The sequence below is a fragment of the Nipponia nippon genome, unplaced genomic scaffold (assembly GCF_047370975.1).
Source record: "Nipponia nippon isolate SJK-2023a ecotype South Korea unplaced genomic scaffold, ASM4737097v1 scaffold_12, whole genome shotgun sequence".
NCBI classification, from domain to species: domain Eukaryota; kingdom Metazoa; phylum Chordata; class Aves; order Pelecaniformes; family Threskiornithidae; genus Nipponia; species Nipponia nippon.
Window position 1 is genome coordinate 192,575 of NW_028262313.1, and position 19,260 is coordinate 211,834.

General features: G+C 57.6%; 1 protein-coding gene and 1 long non-coding RNA gene across 6 annotated transcripts; one reads left to right on the forward strand and one right to left on the reverse strand.

The window, feature by feature from the left end:
- The first annotated feature begins 14 nt into the window (after positions 1-14).
- Positions 15-9,402, forward strand: LOC104012621 (CLIC family member 2). Of its 2 annotated transcripts, none has more exons than XM_087748200.1 (6): positions 15-227; positions 5,159-5,268; positions 5,779-5,841; positions 6,912-7,018; positions 7,423-7,604; positions 7,780-9,402. In XM_087748200.1, the coding sequence occupies exons 1-6, from the start codon at positions 171-173 to the stop codon at positions 7,939-7,941; spliced, it is 681 nt and encodes a 226-aa protein (XP_087604326.1). In that variant the 5' UTR covers positions 15-170; the 3' UTR covers positions 7,942-9,402. The 2 variants fall into 2 exon arrangements, with proteins under 2 accessions (XP_087604326.1, XP_009463278.1); XM_009465003.2 differs by having other exon boundaries at positions 16-227; positions 5,716-5,841.
- Positions 9,403-9,519: 117 nt separating this feature from the next.
- LOC148056615 (uncharacterized) lies at positions 9,520-19,220 on the reverse strand. Of its 4 annotated transcripts, none has more exons than XR_015702475.1 (4): positions 17,568-19,220; positions 12,193-15,557; positions 10,391-10,794; positions 9,520-10,076 (listed from the first exon to the last, which is right to left on the reverse strand). It is a non-coding gene; the product is annotated as an uncharacterized LOC148056615 (long non-coding RNA). The 4 variants fall into 4 exon arrangements; XR_015702474.1 differs by having other exon boundaries at positions 12,193-14,896; positions 15,244-19,220; XR_015702476.1 differs by having other exon boundaries at positions 12,193-13,910; positions 14,305-19,220.
- Between the last annotated feature and the right edge of the window lie 40 nt (positions 19,221-19,260).

The window sequence follows — 19,260 nt, forward strand, 5'->3', positions numbered from 1 at the left end:
CCGCTTCAAGAGGAAGGAAAGGGCAAGCCCCAGCCCTCCACAGGGCGCGAGCGCAGTCGAGGTGCTCGAGCCGCCAGCCCTCCGAAAGCCTCCCCTGTCGGCACTCTGCAAAGGACGAACCAACTCACCACAGCAGTGAGCGGCCAGCAGTCCCTCCCCACGCTGCTGGGATGGAGAGTCGGCAGCACAACGCCACCAAGGAGCCTGAGATCGAGCTGTTTGTGAAGGTGGGTCTTGAGGGGGACGGTTGGTCTTTGGCAGTTCCCTGCAGGCTCATCCTCACCAGGCTCCAGCTGGGCGTAGGGTGGAAATCCGTGGGTGTCTTCGCGTTTCAGGAGGCTGGAGATGGGTACCAAGTTTGGGATCGCTCGCCATGAAGACTGGCTAGGCGGGTGCCCAGAGGAGGGGACCAGGCACACGGTGGTGCGGGGACCGGTGGGGCGTCACGCCCAGCATCCTGGCAGATGCCCTGGTCTCGCAGCGGTCGCATACTCCGGGGGAACGGCGCTGCTGGCAGCTGGTGTAGCGAAGGAGTGGGCACACATGGGCCTCTCAAAACCCAGATAAGACAATCCCCAGCCTGGGAACAGCAAGCGTGAGGGCTGAGAGCAGCCACTTCAGCTTCTCCTGCAAGCCAGGGTTGCGAAACAGAGCGTGGATGGCTTGGGCAGCCAGCGCGGGTGCCCATGTGTGGGCGGGATGGGGCGGCTTCGCAGAGCAGCCTGGGGGGGATTATTCGCTGGAAATGTTTTTTTTTTTCCCGTTAAGCAATTTTCCAAGCACTTCCCCTGGAACATTTTAACACTCGAGTTCAAAATATCTGCAACGGACATGTGGGGTGTAGAAAGAGAGGAGCCAAAGCTGGCGACTGGTAACTGGGTGTATGAGCAGCAGTGCCAGCAGTGCCCTGGGACACACCGTCAAGTGACAGCGGCCGGGGGAAGCAATGCCTCCCTGTGCCACCACATCGAGGTTTTTAAGGGCGGTTTCCCTGCTGCCACTCAGCCCCGCGGGTTTCGCTCCGCTCCTCCTAGGGCAGCTCGGTGCCCGAAAGGACCGCGGTGCCTGGCTGGAGGCACTGGCTTCCGTGGCGCAGGCACCCGGCAGTGCTGTGTCGTAGCTGGAAATATGTGTTGGAAAGGATTATCTGAGCCTTTGCAGGAGGGATCTCTCCAATCTCCTTGCCAAAACTGTGGCCATGGCAGTGCTTGCCAGGCACTGAGCTCGGCCGAGCCGAATCCAGACAAGTGTATTCTCTTGGTGAAAGAAATTTGGGTCTTGAATTCCCTTCTTAGCACCACTTTTTCCTCAGGATGGCTGGGGAGAAGAGGGAAACGATACATGAGGTGACTGCAATGGCGGCAGCACCTTCAAGGGGGTTTTCAGAGGGAACGGAAACCGAAAACAAAGCAGCAGCGTCGTCAGGACTTCCCCGATGCCTTAATTTAGCGCAAAAAAACCCTTCTGCCTTGTCTGTTAACAGACAAATTGATGCTGTGCCTCCTTCTCCTACCATTCAGGCCCCAGTTTTACCAAAGTCATAGCAGCTCCCGGCTGCAGACAGGCACCCTCCCGTGCCATCAGCATCTCGCACCTCTCCTGGGCTGGGGTCTGCCCGAGACACAGCTGCTGGTGTAACCCGCGACAGCCGTAAATCACAGGGGCGCCGGTGCTCCCACAAGCGCCTATCGGCACGCTGCTCCTGCCCACCTTTCGCTTTGGCACACGCTGAAGTTAACTTGGTGAGGACAGGGTGGGTGCGAAGCAGCTCCTGCATTGCCTTTGGGTTGGGGTGGGCAGTCCCCAAAGGGCTGACTATTTCTCACCCTGCCGTGGTCCCGGTGAGAGCGTCGTCCCACTGGGACCCTGCCCGGGAGCAGGCTCTGCCCCTGAGCCCCGTAAGGCATTTAGCCACCCCCAAGGCTGCTTCCCGGCTTTCGGGGTGGCTGTAGGAACCGTGGGCAGGTCCCGGTGGGTGTTGAGCACTTAGCAGTGCCCCAAGCATGCGGAGCTGCTCTCTCCTCCCACTGCGTTTCATGCTGTTTCACCGAGGGGGAAACCACAGGAACTGCTAAGTAACTTTGGGGTTTTGATGCCTCGTGCAGCCTTGTGAGGCCTCAGAGAGTTGGGGCTAAAAACCTGCACCTCCCTGGAGATGCTGTGCTGGCCCATGCTGCGTTTATCCATCATCCGGAGGGGAAAAGAGTGAGGGAAGTCAGTCTGGGGGGCTGCAGGCTCCGCACCCCCTGCTCCAGTCCCCGGGCAGCAGCCTAGGGAGAGCAGGGAAAGAGGCTCTCTCCCGAGAAGGAAGTGAAGAGCGATGACTTCCCCGCCGTACTGCTGGGCTTTTGCTGGGGAGGAAGGGCGTGGGGCTATGAGTCTCCCCAAACCCCTTTCCCCTGAGCTCCCCGAGCTCCAGGAGGGTTCTCTCCATGGCCCCGTGGGTGCCAGCAGGACCATGCCAGAGCCTGGTGCCCTCCCGGCAGCGCCCAAGTGCTGGTGGAGCTGCCCTCCGCTTCCTCAAGATAAAGATTTGGCTCTGAGCATCCTAGGATGGTTCTGGCTTAATTTTTTTCCCCTGCAGAGGCCATCCTGATTTTCCTTTCACTCTGGTCCAAAATTCCCCACCTCTCTATTTTTAGAAGACAAGGGGGAAAACCAGCCCGAGCTGCTCAGAGGCTGGAGCTACAAGACAAGCACAGAGAAGCCTGAAGCAGGCAAGCACAGCCTGAGCCCCGAGCAGCCCCAGTGCGGGACGTCCCACCCACCCCCCTGTCCCCTCCAGCACCACCATTGCCCCTCGTGTGACTCAGAGCCACTCGCTGCCTCGCCTCGGCACAACGGCTCCCGTGGGGCCAACAAGATAAATTGCAATTAAGCCCCCTCGCTCCCAGCCTTGTGCTGAGCGAGGAAAGCAAAGGGGAGTGCAGCCGGCTGGCTGCCCTCTCCTCTGCCACCAGCAAGGGCCATCTCAGGAGAGCAGGGAGGAAAGCATCGGTCCTCGTGCCAGGCAGCCACAAAAGCACCTTCTGAGCTGTTGGTGGTGGAGGTGCTCCAAAGGACGGCATTAGTTTTGGCTTGTGGGTGCCAGCGACGATGGAGAGGGGAAGGGGAGCAGAGATACCCTGCTCACATGCCAACAGGTAGCCCCTGTGGCTGTTTTCTGACTCTCCCCTCCAGCTCCCTCACAGGACATCCGATATACACAATTTTATCCGTTACCAAAGAAGCCTTATTTGTTATAAGCTGACACGGGACGCTCCTGAGCGGCAGCTACCCAGGAGCATTTCTTATTAATAGCCAGCAAAAAGCCTCATGTGTGAATTCAGCTTCACTTATGGGTGTATCCCAGAGAATCAATACATTTCTCAGTTCCCATTTCCTTTCTCAGGAGCATCATTTCATGACAGCTGAGCATAGGAAATACTGGTTAAAAGTAATTTGCATTCCTCTAGAAGGACTAAAAAGTGTTGGCAGAGTGGAAAAGCAGACCATCACCTCCAGCTGACCACTCAGAGTGTCAGGGTTTTGTTTTCACCAGTTTACCGTCTCCCTTCGGGCGAGTTTGAGGCTGGCGTCTCTCTCCTGGAGAAGCTGAGCACTCCAGAGTCCACAGGTTTCTGGGCACCTGTAGATACAGACAGGTGACTCGTAGCATTTACCTCCAGCCCAGGAGAGCCAGGCACAGGTCTCTGCATCTGCTAATGAAGCATCCGCAGCCATCCTGCCTTTGGGGTCCCAGTGAGGTGTGAGCTCTGGAGCCACCTCCAGCTGCCCACCCTGTATGTTATTGCTGCTACTTGGCTTCTGCACCACCAGATCCTCCCAAATCTCATCACCCTCCTGCTTAGCCTCTGGACTTCAGCTCGCCAGCTGATATCAAGGCTTAGCGCGGAGCCGCAGGGCACGAGCCATCCCACTGGGGCTCATGGGCTGACACAAGCCGCTCCGTGGGAGCAGCGTCCCTCTGTGAAGGAGCGGGCGTGAGCTGTGCTGCTCCTCCCTGCAGCGGCAGGACTGCCACATGTGCCGGAGGACCATGGTTCGCGTGCAGCTGAGGAACCAGTTAATTCTCTTAAAGAAGTCGAGTTTCCTGTGAGCCATTTTACCTCTCATACCACAGCGCAACTTCCCTCTCTGAGCAGCATCTGTGCCAGTTTGCTCGCACTGGGGGGAATCTGCCCCATTCCTCTTGACCAAAGTCCTCATAAGGAGTTTCAGTCCTTTTTGCAAAGGATATTTTCAGTTGCTACACAGCAAGGAAATGGGCTTCACTCCACCTGCTGTTGCTTTCCCTTGGGATTGCTGAATGGGCATCATCTGGGTGAGACCCTGATGAGGGAGCCCTGGTGGGACTCAGGCAGATTGCCCAGGCTCCTCGTTTTCCCATGTCCCCGCTGCTGTTTGACCCCATCCTGGTCACAGAGCAGCCCCCGAGTGCTGAGACACCACGGCTGTGTCCATGCAGAGGCGCTGAAAGGGACTGTCTGCACGTGGTCGAAGCTTTAGGAGCTGACACGCAGCTCTGTTCCCCACCGATGCTGGGTGGGATGCCAGTGCGAATCCACCTCTGCGCAGCCTCACCACCGCCAGCCTCTCCTCCCCGAGGCTGAGGAGGCTGCTCGGGTAGTTCTTGGCCATCACCAGCCCGGGGAAGTCATGCCTGGGTTCGTTAAACGCACACAAGACCGGAAGCAGACGCTAACAGCACACGAAAACAAACCGCTCTTTTCCTGGCAAACATGAGCACATTTCCCTTCTCACCGCCCTCTCCGGCCTGGCCTCCCGGCCAAGCGGACCCTCCCTTCCTCCCCATCCATCAGCAAGCACTCTCCACCTCCTTCCCCTGCCTCCTTGTCCTCTTCCTCCTGGCTTTATCTCACATTTCTGGGAAGGAGCTAACCCCGGGCATCCTGAGGATGCTCTTCAATGCTTTCCAGTGGCATCAGGACCATGGCTTAGGGAGGGGATCCTACAGCCAAGCCCCTGGTGCCGGGAGGGGCTGCCTGCAGCATGCAATGCCAGGGTGCCAGGCCCAGCCCTCCGTGTGCCTTCCTCCAGAGGCTGGCTCCAGTGGCTCTCCATCTCCAGGCATCCCATCTGGGCTGGGTGAGCCCAGACGATGGGTTAAATCCTCGTTTCTCTGCTTTCTCGGCAGGCTGGTCTGGATGGAGAAAACATCGGAAACTGCCCCTTCTGCCAGCGCCTCTTCATGGTGCTGTGGCTCAAAGGGGTCAAGTTCAACGTCACCACAGTGGACATGACCAGGTGAGATGGCACCATGGCCCAGCCCCGTCCCAGCAGCCAGGCGAGACACCCGAGGCTCAGCTCCCCCCATCAGCACTTTCCTCCCTCCTGCCTGCACCGCAGCCAGCGTGCCACCGCGAGAGTGACAGGGGTGACAGTCCCTGCCCACACACTGGCTGTCATGCCGTGGGGTGCAGGGGGTGGGCCAGCACAGAGCTGCAGCTGCATGCCAACACGTGCACGGCACAGGGACCCCCTGTCTTGCGGGATGCGGGCATGAGTCTGAGGCACCGAGAGGCTGGAGGGTGCTTCTCAGCCCCCCAAACCCAGCAGAGCATGCAAGCGGGGATGCTCCCTGTCCCGCGCCCCCTCCCACACACCCACCGCAGCCTTGTCCGTTTGCCCCGTGGAGGCTGGCAGGTGCAGACAGACTGCAGGCTCTGAGCCCACTTATTTTCTCCACTCCAGGAAACCTGAAGAGTTGAAAGATTTAGCGCCGGGCACCAACCCACCCTTCTTGCTCTTCAACAGGGAGCTGAAAACAGACTTCATTAAGATCGAGGAGTTCCTGGAGCAGACCCTGGGCCCACCCACGTAATTGCAAGCTCGCTCCTTCCCCCTTTCGGGGCCTGGCAGGCACGCCGCAGCATTGCGTAGTGCTCGGCAAATTGGGAAACCGAGGCAGGGTTCTAGATGGTGCCTGAGAGCAGCTCGGGGAGGGGGCTGGCTCCCCACCCAGCACCCTGAGCCGTGCTCTGCAGGGCCAGGGGTTGCGATGCTGAGGGGCTGCGTTCCCCCGGGGAAGGCGGCGGGTTGGGCTGCGGGGGGACTGGGATGGGCTAGGATGGAAAACAATGGGAGGAAATGCACCGGTCCCTTGGCGCAGGCAGAGCTGGGGGGAGAGGGAGAGCGGTGGGAGGTTGCAGGGACCCCCGGGAGCTGGTGGTTTTGCACCTGGCTGTGGCAGTTGGTGTCGAGGCAGAGGGGGAATGTGAGACCCCCTTTGTCCGCTCGTATCTGGTGCGCTCAGCTGAGCGAAAGCAAATGCCTTTGCTTGAATGCAGCAGCGCAGCTGGCCGAAAGGGCTGCCGGGAGGGGCTCGGTCCCCCTGAGCTCATGCAGGGCACTGCCCGCAGCCCGCCGAGCCAGCCTGCGCCGTGTCCTGCGTGGCTGCAAACCCTCCTGCTGCATGCAAAAGAGGAAGCTTCAAATGCATTCGTCATCCGCCTCCTCGGACGTGTCTGCCCTTGCAGTGCACCCTGGGACGCATCAGCAAACAAGAGACTGTTACTGAGGAAGTCATGGGAGCTTCTGGCTCCCCCAGACACCTCCCGTGCCAACATGCATCCTCTGGGCTGGGCCAGAGCTGCCTGCAGGCAGAGCTCTGCTCCAGGGCTCTGCTGCCACCAGAGTCCCCAAACCGTGCAGTTTCTGCCCTGTGATTTTCCCCTAGCAAACACCCAAGATAATGGAGCTCCCAGGGTGGCAGCTGCAGTAATTTAAAGCACCACCATTCTCCCACAACCAGCTGAACATCTCCCACAACCTGCATCCTCCAGTACCAGCCCTGGGCACCATGGCCCAGGAGATAACACAGCTGAGGACCATGCAGCTGTATCTCTGCCTGCATCCTTGCCTGCACTGACCCGAGTGTCTCTTTAAAGGTATCCACGCCTGAGCCCCAAGTACAAGGAGTCCTTCGACGTGGGGAGTGACATCTTTGCCAAGTTCTCGGCGTACATCAAGAACCCGCGCAAGGAAGCAAATATCAGTAAGAAATGCGTCTGGGGGCTGCGGGGCTGTGATCTGCCATGCGCAGGGGGGAGAAATGCTTTTGTCTGCAGGCAAATCCTACCACCAGGTTAGGGTTCCTGCTGTCTTCCCCACCAAAGCCTCCTTGGCAAGCGGCAGTCCTGTGCTCCACCGGGCTAACGGCCCCGTGTGCAGGCGCTGGGGAGAGCAGGTGCTGGAGGGGAGCATGGGGTGATGCTGCTGGGATCCCCTGGGAGCAGAGACTCTGGCCAGGGTCCAGTGCTGTGCACCACCGGCGTGGCCCTGAGGGCTTTGTCCCTGTATGCAAAGCCTGGGAGAGGCTCAGCCGCCCTGGCACAGCCCTGGGCTGCGCTGGGAGCCCAGGGCACCAGACTAACTGCACTTGTTTCCCTGCCCACCCAGATTTCGAGAAGGCCCTGCTGAGGGAGTTTCATCGGTTGGATGTCTACCTAAACACTCCTCTCCCCGAGGAGATTGACCAGGACAGCGTGGAAGACATCACCGTCTCCAAGAGGAAATTCCTGGATGGAGACCACCTGACGCTGGCTGATTGCAACCTCCTGCCCAAACTGCATATCATCAAGGTAATGGCTCCGGCTCCCAGGGCCAAGGTGGGGGCGCCCGCTCCAAGAGGGGGTGACAGGGTGGGGTGATGCAAACAGGGGGCTGGGAGTTCCGCATTTGTCACCCCCTCAAAACCAGAGAGCGGATTTTCCCCAGGTCTGGGAAGTCTCAGCCTCCTCCTCCTCTCCGCTCTAGATCGCAGCCAAAAAGTACCGCGACTTTGAGATCCCAGCAGACATGACGGGCATCTGGCGCTACCTCAACAACGCCTATGCCTGCGATGAGTTCAGCCACACGTGTCCCGCGGACGAGGAGATAGAGCACACCTACGCCAGCGTCGTCAGGAAGATGACCTAACCCCACTGCGGGGTGTGCCGGCAGCACTGCCTCTGGCCGAACCCTCCACCTCCACAGTCCTGACACAACCAAACCCCGGCCGAGGGAGGGACTGGAGGGGGTTTACGGCATCGCTACCCTCTGCCTTTCAGAAATAGCACCTTGCTTCAGAGCCCCCCGCCGCTCCCTCCTCCTCCTCTGCCGGCTGGCTGCAGCCCCAGTGCGCCATCAGTGCTGACCGTGTGTATGGACCGATCCCTGTGTGGCTGCAGTAGCAACTGCATCCCTACTCCCCGAAAACGGGTCTCATGGCCTGTGACCACATGTCATGGCAAAAGCTGAGCGCTAGCCTTCTGCAGCAGCACTTAGTGGAAGAGATGAGACCCCCCCTAAATGGCTGGGCGAGCCCTGCCTCCCCATCTGCTGCTGGAGCTGCTCTGCCAGCCCCACGTGGCCCCAGCCATCCTGTACACTCGGGAAGAGGTGTCCCGGGATCCCCGCATGTTACCTGGGCTGAAGCTCTTTGAATTTGCCCGGCCGCCCTTCCGCACAGCACCCTGCAGCCTGCGTTTGGGCAAGCCCTCTCTTCCACCAAGGCATCCAGGCTCCATCTGAAGACAGTGAAAGGCTCTGCCCCAGGTAGTTTATTGCAGTGGCAAATTGTTCTCACTTTTAGAGAGTTGCAATGTGCATCTACCTCCCCATTAGGACATGGGGTAGGAAGATGCTGGGGATGATGCCTGGCGCGAAAGTGTCAGGACCTGCTGTGGAAGGGAAAGAGGAGTGTGGGGACTTGTGAAGGGCTGACGATGGAGGGCTGAGGATCAGGGCATCCCTCCCATGTGTGCCAGCACCCAGGGCCGAGTGCTGCTGGCTGCAAGGTCCCGCTCCTGTGAGCTCCAGCTCCAGCTCCACCACCCCCTCCCCGGTCCCCACCAACAATTCAGGTGCCTGACTGGGAGATGGAGGCATGGGGTAGGGCATCCATCTGGTTTCCACACCCCAGTACCGGACAGCCTAAGAGAGCAGGAAAAAGCTGCTTTGCAAAGTGCTGTGTCTGTGGGAGATATGTGGGCAGGTTTGGTGCTCCCTGGCTCAGCGGTGTGCCTTCCCATCCAGTGTCGCTGATGCAAGAGGAGTCAAAGCTGCTCTGCACAGCCATGACATCCCATCCTCCCCCATTTGATGCCTCCAGCTCCCCCAAGGGCTCCTGCCAGTGCCTATGAATTCAGCTAGCCCTCCCCAGCCAGCCCTGTTGGCAAAAAAATACTGTACAGTGAGTGTGGTGGGTCCTTTGGGGACACGGCGACGGCAGACCCCCCCCTCCAGCCCTCACTGCCACTTCCCTCTTTGCACTAATGGTGTGTCCTCGCATGCCTGCTTCTGATAGCACTGGGTTTGGGGACAGGTTTTGTTATCAATGGGTTTGGTTTGTTTGGGTTTTTTAAACTAAGAACAGCAATAAACTATATTTTAATATGCCTTGCTTGTGTACTGTCAGTGCACGGGCCAAGGCCACCAGGCATGGAGGGTGCTGCAGGGGGTGGAGCACCGTGGTGGAAACCCTTTTGAGATTTAGCATAAGTGAAGCTGTAGCCCCCAGTCTCTGTTGCCCCGGATCACTGGGATGCACATGGCAGCTCCTGCCCTGCCTGCAGGAGAGATGTCCCCTCCCCAGGGCACATGCACTGCGATCTGCCTGCGCCATGCACGTGGCGGTGGGAGGATGTGGGACCCTGCAGTGTTGGGATGGAGTAACCACAGGATGCTGCTCCGGTGTGAGGGGTTTATTCAGCTCCTGCTGGCAGCCAGCATGTCCTTGCCAGACCATAGCAGCAGCTCTGCCTTGACATGGGTCCTGGAGGTCCACTGGTATGGGAGAAACACTGTCCTGCACCCCGGATCCTCATGGAACTCTCCCCCTACCCCGTGACACCCCTCCTCTGCTGCAGGCCCTCTCCCCTTTTCCCCACAAGGGACCAGAGACCTTTCAAAGCTCTGTGCAAGCCAGCCCACAGCGAGGTGTGGGGTCATGCATGGGTGGGCCCGCTGGAAGGCACTGGGATAGCGGTGGCAGGGAGCGGGCTGGCAGGCAGGTGACCGGCAGAGCTCCTCCTGTACCCCTCATTTGGTGACACAGTACTTCCAGAAGCAAGCTGGGAGAAAAAGGAAAAGATGCCCATGTGAGGGGCTGTAGCAGTGCTTGGCTACAGCCAAAAAGTTTAAAGGAAGGGAGATGTCCATCTCATCTCCCAGGCTCTCGTTCAGCCTTGAAGTCAGTTCTAGGATCACAACCTGGGAGCTGAATGCCTTAGTCCACACCATGGGCACCCTCTACCCCAAACCACGGGCACCCTTCGCCCCACGTCATGAGCATCCTCCACGCCAAGCCCAGCCCCTGCTTGCCATGGCCTCTTTGCAGGTCAGTGATGGGTCACGTCCCAGGACCCGTTGGGAGCTGGGCACTCACCTCTTTTGCTGGGTTGCTGAGGGGCCTGGTCTGTCTGGGTGAACCCCTGGCTCTGGAGCTCACCCACTGCCACCATCCCAGAGGACTGCATCAAGGTCTTCCACCTGCCATGGCACAGCAGCCCCATCATGCGTGTGTGGTGCCCATCTGGCAAAACCAGCCCCCAAACCCCTTCTCCTCACTGCCGGACCAGGGAGGGGAGCAGTGTCGGCACCTGAGCAGGACTGCCTCCGTCCCCGTTTACTGGGTAACAGGGATGGGGTTTGCTGGGACCTCGTGTGGAGCTGGCCCATGGGCGTCCCCTGCCCAGCGGTGTCTCCCTGGGCCACCCTCCTCTTGGCCAGAGAGGCATCCCCCACTCACCAAGCGGTCGGGGACATCCTTCTGGAGAGTGCTTTTATTTCCTGAAAAGAAAAAAAAAACAACAAAAAAACCCCCCTATATATACCTTACCCTCTGGTAAGTGCAAGCAAAAATCTTGCCTGGGTGGGTCTGTCCCATGGCCTGTCTGCGTTGCTGAGGAAAGGGATAGTCTGAGGTCACCACAAAAACAAATGTTACGCATGTGGCTACGACTAAGGCAACAAGTCCCTTGCTGTCTGACTGTATTTAACTGGAAACCAGCTGGTGTGTCAGGGGCTTTCCAGCATCTCACCCTTCGACCCATCCCTCCTCCAGTGCCTGCCTGTGCACAGCCCCCAGGAAGCTCCCACCAAGCTCTGGGAGCTGAACAATCCCAAGCACTTGGCCTTGTATTTCCTTTGCCTCAGACACGTGGTCAAGCTACTAAAGCTCTGGAAGTCCCCATGAGTCACCCAAGCTAGAAGAGGAGCTCCTGTGCCTGCTCATTTCCCAGAAGCACCAGGCAGCGTGCTGTGCTGGGTCCGCTTGCAGGGGCTGTGCAAGCGGATCATGGGGCTGGGGTCATGCTCTCCTTCAGAGCTCAAGCTCTGCCCAAGTGACTTTTTCTCCAGCACCAGGAAGCCCAGAGTGTCTAAACTGGTGCTTACCCTGCCGGTCAGTACTAGCACATATGGACCAAGACCGCAGGCTGGATGCAAACGGGTGTCGTCAGCCCCAAGCCCAGCAGATGCTGGCTCTACCGCCTGCGGTCCCCTGGGGCACTGGCCCGCATGCAGTGATGCGCTGCAGGGCACCACGCTGCAGCAAAGCCCCCACACATGGTGCAGTCGGCCAGCATCGTGGTGCTGGGTATCGCGGCTGTCGGGGAGGCTCATACCAGCCCTGTGACCATAAGCAGAGCTCACCCCATCCCAGACCATACCAGGCAACCCAGCGTGCACCGCTCGCTCCGCACGTGAGCTGCAATTCCCTCATCTCCACGTAGGGTGTCAGAAGAATATCCAGTCTAGAGGGATTTTTTTTTGTATGCCCCAGGCTGTCTGATTTCCAGGGCAACATTGTCTGTCATCCCAGAGTACCCGGACACGTCAACCAAACTCTGCTGTCTGCAGATCACAACAGCCAAAGCAGTCCCTCTGGTACAGGATGGTCTTCTCTTGTCCAACCTGGTCACACTAGGAATGGGTTTAACCCTGCTGGACATACACTACTCCTAACAATACTGGGGAAAACCCTCCCCAGGCCAAAAGCTCTTTCTGCCCAAAGAGAAAGAGGGGGAAGCTGCACTGCTGTGCATTTCTGCAGCCACCAAGCCCCCGTGAAACACCTGATACGAGCCACAGGGTTTCAGCCAGCATTCAGTGCCAGCCATAAAGTGGTGCACAGGGACAAACCCCACCTGGCTTTCAGGCACAAACACCCAAGTCAGTTGTCCTTACCTTGGGCACTGTCACCTTCAGGGTAGACAGGATAAGTGCTGATGCAGCAAGCCCCCAGCAGTAGGGCCAAGGTGACGACCATCCTCTGGGAAGGCATCTTCTCTCCTTCTCCAAGCCTTGACCAATTTCCTAGGAGCCTGTGAGTGAGAGAGTGTGAGGCCGTTCTCTTTTATGTCCTCCAGCTCTCTGCGATCAATATGCTCTCATCAGGTGGGTTATCTTTTCTGCTGGGTTGGCCATCCATCCTGATGGCAGGAGATGACTGGCCCTGCTCTCCCCTCAGTTCGATCTCTGCCACTCTCGAATGAGGATGCTTGATAAATGCTTGGCTGGGTTTTCAGAAGCGTTGCTTTTTACCATGGCTCTGCCGTGCTGGGGGAGGAAGCGCTACGGAAGCCTGGACAGGTTAACCATGCCTCTGGTGGGGCCTGGAGGAGGATCAGAAGAGAATATGGGGCCAACATTTGGACAAAACATGTGGATCCATGCTTCCTTTTTTCACGATCTTCCTCCCCAAGGGTCACCACGTCTTCCGCTCCTTTCACATCTCATGGCAACACGAGGGCAGTGGCAAAGCCCTCAGCATCCCAAGCTGATTCTCGCTGGGCGCCCCGGTCCCTAATGACAGGACTCAGCGAGTGACAAGGCTCATCCTCTGCAGACGGCAGCAGCAGCAGCTTCCTTGCTGGAACAGTATTCGACCTTGCTGGTGTTCCGAGGAGCCTCTCTCCTTATCCCAGCAGCTGGCAGCACAATTCCCCCTTCTGGGGGATGCACCTGTGAGCTCCAGGCGACCGAGAAGTCCCAGCCCCACTCGGCTGTGGACATCCAGGCCAGTAAGTCACTGCAGACTGAAGGGACTCAGGCTGGGCTTCACAGCAATATGAACGTGGTGCAGTTCAGAGTCAGCGCTGGTGTCTGGATAGTTTTGGCTAAGAGTTAAATACACATTTTTCTCTCTGGGAAAAAAGGTAGCCAGCGATGGAGGCCTTGCAGCCAGTGTCCCAAAGCCACATCCAGGAGACAGGGTCATGAAAAACGGCTTTCCTGAGAGAACAGTACAGGGGTGGTGCACACTCTTCTCAAAAGCTGCAGGTACAGAGGCAGACCCCAACCGTTCACTGTGTCAGCAGGGGCCTGGCCCAGCTCTCCTGTGTCCAGGTTTCTCTAGTTCCCATTTGAGTCCCCGTCTTATTCACAAACTTCACTTTCAAATTACCGTAATGTCAGCCAACTGGAATTGCTTCTAATTAAATCTCTTTGCCTGGAAGGCTTAATTCAGAAAAACCCAGCTAAAACTGGTCCCTTTGGTGACCCCAGCCGGGCCATCTTTGCTGTGACAGCAGCCCGCACCCTTGTGTCATGCATCCTGAGAGCAGTGACGAAGAGTCTGACAGACATGAGAAGACTTTTTAAGCTCTCAGGAGCTGCAAATGAACCTTGGGTGTTATTTGTGGGGGAGAGGAGACAGAAAGGTTCCTTCGGTGCCCCTTCCTACCCCTGCCAAGGCAGGGGCTCAGCCAGGTTGAGCAGTACCTGCTTCAGAGGTGCCATGAGGAAAGTCCCTTTGAAATCTTGGTGGGAGATCTATGTTTCTCAGTCTCTTCTGTCCTCTCCTCTTGTGGGGTGGGACATCATGGAGCCTTTCCTAAGGGAGACTGGACAGAATACTTGGGAACCCGAGCATCTGTTTCTTAACCAAGAGGCTGACCATGACCCTGCTGACCACAAAACAGGGAGACAACATTGTCTGCACACCCAGGTACAGGCTCTCATTCTTCATAAAGTGGTTGAAGGTGCATTAACAAGAGAACATTACTTCTGTCTGAAAATCCCTGTCTGTCTGGCACAGATCAGACTGGGAGACAGATGAGGTGAAGTGTTCATCCATCTCGACCAGGCACACCGCTCAGCTGGGACCTTTCTCCTAACAAAAATCCATATATAGCCTGTTTTCCAGTTGCTCCCATCCCCTGGATGCCAGGTTTCATGCCACATAATGAAAAATCCTGGAGGCAGGCTCATCACTTCTGCTGTCAGGACACAGATAGGAAGCACAGCCTGGAGAGGGTCGCCACAGGGAGAAAGCATGGAAACCCCCTCCAAACTCACCTGTGCATCACATGAGATGATGCGCACCCAGCTCAGAGGGCAGCTCTGCCCATGCCGTGTGTCACCGGGAGCACGAGCGGTCTTCACGAGCAGAGAGCTACACACAGATCAGCGTGCCCAGAGCAGGGCAAGGGGAGTGGGAAGGCACTGAGCTGAGCCACCTCGTCCATTCCTTGTCCACAGACCAGAAATCCCCTGACACGTGCATCAGGAGGATGGGGAGCACAAGGACTGGCCATATCTCACAGACCCTGCCTGAGCCCGCTGCTGGGAAGAGCAGGGGCGAGCTGTCAGGCTCCTCCATCCAACACAGGGGAGTTCATCCTGTGGAGCAAGGGGACCTGGTGACAGAGCTGGGTGACACATGGCTCTGTCAGCGCGGCTTCAGCAGGGTGCCCATGGCACCTCCCGAATGCAGACACTTGCCACGCGTCCCCAGATGAGGGCACTCCCAGACTAGCACATGAAGTGGGAACAGTTTCACTCCGCAGCCTCCGAGCCGCAGGGCTTGGCCCTGGGGTGACCTGGGCATCCCCATCACCCGTCGGTGCTCAGCGCTTGGGTCCCTGCTGAGCTACAGGGAAGCTCCTGCCTGGGGAGAAATCACACAGGTCTGAATCAACAAGTTCACATCTCTATAGCCTGTTAGCCCTGCAGCCCTCTCCATGCACATGCTCCAAACACATTATGCTTAGTCTCAGCTTTTTGGGCTTCCATAGTCCCCACCCGCATCCTGGTGGGCTTCCCAGCCAAGCCAAGCAGCTAAGACCACCCATCTCCCGACCCGCTGGCCCAGCACTGCGGGGAGAGATGCAGCAGGAGCCGGTGCCCTGGGTCACGTTGCAGCTCAGACCTGTCAAACCGCAAAGACCTTTTGGGCTGAAGGATGGGGTCAGGACAGCTCTGACGCTGCTGCTCCGTGCCACTCCGGGGACCCACCTGGAGCTACAGAGCCATCGCAAAGGCAGCTTGCACAGGGGTGGCTGGGTAACAGGGCCTCAACTCAGCATGCCTGGGGCCCCGCAGTCCCAGGTCCCTTGCCAGATACGCAGGCACATGCTGGACAGTGCTTGGGCTGTCTGCAAGGATTTGGGGTGGCTCTGGGCTGTCCCAGAGTGCTGGCAGGATGGGGAGCGGGCAGAGCAGGGTGGGCACAGGGCCACGGCGGATCCAGGGGGTGGGCTGCAGCTCTCTGTATCTCTGCCTCCCATGGCTTTCAAAGGCAAATGGGGATCTTCCTTCGTTCTGGCAGCCTGCAAAATATTAGAGCTTAACTTTTCCCTGTCATTTCAGGAGCTGCCGTCTCCCTCATGTTTGTTAGGTGCTATGTTTCCTATGTGGCAGCTGCAAAAGTCCCATTAGCCCCCGCATAGCAATTTTCCACTCTCCAATACTTTTATAGGCTGGCAGCTCAGCTCTCCGAGAATTAGTAATAAGAAATACCCTCTTGCATAGTCCTAAAACTGCTGTTTCTAATAAAGAGCTGTTTTCAGCTGCATTCCTCTCATTGCTTTGATCTGGTACCGGCAGAAGCTGAAAACACTGCCAGCAGCATGGAGAGCAGCCAGGAATGAGCCTATCGATCATGGTGAGCCAGAGCTTTCACAAACCTCCGCACCAAATACCTCCAGGCACAGCGTTGTGGCTGTGGGCCTGAGGCCAGCATGAGAAACCGCAGCCGACCCCCGAGATGATGGGTGCTGCTGGGCTGGACGTCTGAGGACCCATCACTGGCTCGTCCATCTGCAGGCTGCGGAGGGAGCGCGGCATGCCCGCGAGCACAGAGTGGGAGGCAGGTGCGTGCACATCCCTGAGCACTGCAGCAGTGATGGAGGGACCCGACCGGGCACCCTGCTGCGTGGGCTGGGCTGGGGCTGGGGGCCTGCCCCTGGATCCAGCTCCATCCTCCAGCACAACCCCATCCTGCTCAATGCGTAACGGCTGGACCGGAGCAGGGCGTGATCCAGACACACTCCACCCAGACCCTGAGCTGTGCACGGTGGTGGCAGGTCTCTGTTGGGGCATGCTGGGACCTCACCCCCGCAGACAGCATCGCACCTTCTTGCTGTGCCTCTGCAGAGCCCCACACACCACTTGCACCTCTGAGGTGAAGCAAAAAACCCCCTCTCACATCAACTTGGAAACTTCAGCTGCTAAAATGCCATCTTGAAATGTCACGAGCCTTTTGCCTTTTTCCGCTCTGCATGAACATCTCTGTTTCACACAGAATGGGGACATCTCAGCTGCTTCAACCGCCTCCTGGGCCGGGGTGAATCCCCGCTGCCGGTGAGTAACTCGCCTGAATCACCCGCGGGGATCCCAGCACAGCCGCCCTGCCAAAAACTCAGAAAAGAGCTGTTTTTCTTTTGATCTTTAAAGACAGGCTGTTATAAAAGCACCGGCTGTGCCTCAGCACGAGCCCAGCATCCAACAACAAGGCGGCTGTGGGAGCCAGTTTAGTCCCACCGTGCTGGGCCAGCATCTCCCAGCAAACAGCCCAGGTCTCGGCTGGTGCAGCACAGGCTGGACTGGCACGATGCACGCTCTTTGCTTGGCCTGGAGGACCTCAAGCTCAGGATTCGGCTCTTTCCCAGAGTCTAATGGCACAAACAACAGGGCAGCTTCGATCGATGCTCCTGTTGAATGGCTCCTTGCAAATGCCCTGCCACCATGCAATGACCTCCAGGAGCGGTGGTGGGGCTGGAGGCCCCACTGGCCCTGCTGGGGGCGAGGCGGCCAGTCAAACAGGGCTCCCCATGCCTAGGGTTTTGACTGTGACATTGAGACACACCGGAGACTATGAAGCACAAAGGGGATGGTGACCAGACACCACAACGAATGATGGGAAGAGAGCAAGCCCTTGGCATGTCATCTCTGTTCATGCCTGAACAATGGCCCCAGCCTCCTTGTCTTGCTGGCCAAACGCTCCCATCACCAAGGGCAGTCCAGGACTGCTGCAGGATGCTCAGAGTTGTGCAGTCTCCACCTTCAGAAGTTTTCAAGGCCAGACTGGAGAAGACCTGATCAACCTCATCTGGCCTCAGGTTGCTGACCCTATTCTAAGCAAGAGGCGATTGCTCCCAAGGCTCCCTTCCAACCTTGACCTGCTGCATGGGGACACGGCACCGCTTTTACTGAGCTCGCTGCCTGCAGCCAGCGTCCTGGCAGTGAGAACACGCCTGCCTTTCTGCACAGCTGCAGCACCGCACTGCTCCAAACCTCAGCTCACACCACCCGTGAGGAGGCAGCTTCGCGTTACCCACCTCCGGGTGAACGATGCGCAGATGCGTGCTCCCTGGTGCAGATGTAAAGTGGTTTTTAGGGCTCATCCCAGGCTGCAGCTGTGATACTGGCCAGCTGCAAATGCTCACGTTGCTGAGACACATGGGGCCAAAGGAAACGCAGTGGTCCAGCTCTGAAAGAGCTCAGCACTCCAATACAGGGCATAACAAACACAGTTTATGAGACCAGACCAACAGGATCAAGAAGTTAGGCTAAAAGAGAGACTGAAGGAAGATGTAGAGAGCTGTGGGGAGAAAGGGAATAAGCTGTTCCTTGGGGAACAGGACAGGAAACCACAACATGGAAAAGTGCGACGTGTCCTTGGAGAAACCGTTAGTGGAGAAAATTGACCGTTTGTGGGGAAATTACAGGGTCTCCACTCCCAGAGGTCTTAAAACAGAAGCAGGACACACAGCTCGGGCACTTGTCAAGGAGATCAGTCACCACGAGGTTCCTGTTCACCCCCTAGAAGGATGGCATGGCCGTGGGGCCACAGAGGAGGAAAAGCAGACACGTGGTTTTGGCTCCATGAGCTTTGGCAGAGCAGTCACAACTACAGATCAAATGCCTCAAAAGCTTCAAGTTAAAAAAAAATAAGAATTGGGGTGGTGGGAGGGAAGGTCAGCATGGAACATTTTGCTTGAGGATTTACAGATTGCAATGTTTCGGCCCCTGTGTTTGCCTCAAAACCTCAGCTCCTCTGAAGTCTGCCTGATTTTAGCATGGGAGAATTCTTCTGTCTCGGCTTTTGGTTTGCTTTCTAAACACCTGAAAGTTAAAAAGGTCAAGATGACGGCAGATACCTAAATTTTCATCCTATCAAAAAGAGAAAGTGAAACAAATTAAGGAAAATCAGACTCTTGTTTCAGCTGAGCCTAAGAGGAACTTTGTTGGCAGCAAACAGCATGTGGGTAACACGCGTGGTCCTTCGAGCAGCTCTTGGGACCATCGCTCTCCTTTTTTTAAAAATTCAGCTCAATCATCTATTTAATACACCACATGTCCTCACATCATCACTAAGGGAGATTTTGCTAACAAGATGCACAAAGCACAGCTGCCTGCTTTGAAGCAGAGACAAAGCTGTCGCAGCAGCATCGCTGCCCGGGGAGAGGACACCTCTTTGCCCTGGTTCGGGAGCGCTCAGACGGGGCTGCCCTGCGGCCCCGCTCAGCTGCCAGAAAGCCGCAGCTGGTGCTGCTGCAGGTCTCCAGCTGAGCCAGCCATGGCGGCAGGGGACGAGGAAGGCTGGCCGCCTGGCAGAGTCACCCTCGGGAAGCTGCACCGCTGGGGTGTCAGGGACGACTCACGGGGCTGGAAAGTGGCCCCGTGCGGCCCTGCTTTACCCAAAAGGCTCCCCGAGGCTGGCAGCGCTGTCCTCTCTCTCCCTTCCACCAGATGCCTGGATGCTGGACACCAGTTTCTCACCTGTTCCCAAACCTGGCTTAAATCCCTCGAGTCCAGGAGCCTGGATTTGTCCCCCAGAGCTGGCATCCACCAATCCCAGCCGGCTGCAAAGCACAACGCTGCCTGGCGCTGGGGGAGAGGGTTTCCCCTTGCCTCCGTGGCTGCAGGCACAGCCTCACAAACACATCCCGGAGAGACAACCGCAGGGCTCCGCAGAAGAAAACTGCCCTGGTGCTGGTAGAAGGAATAATAAAACTATCCAGCGGTTGC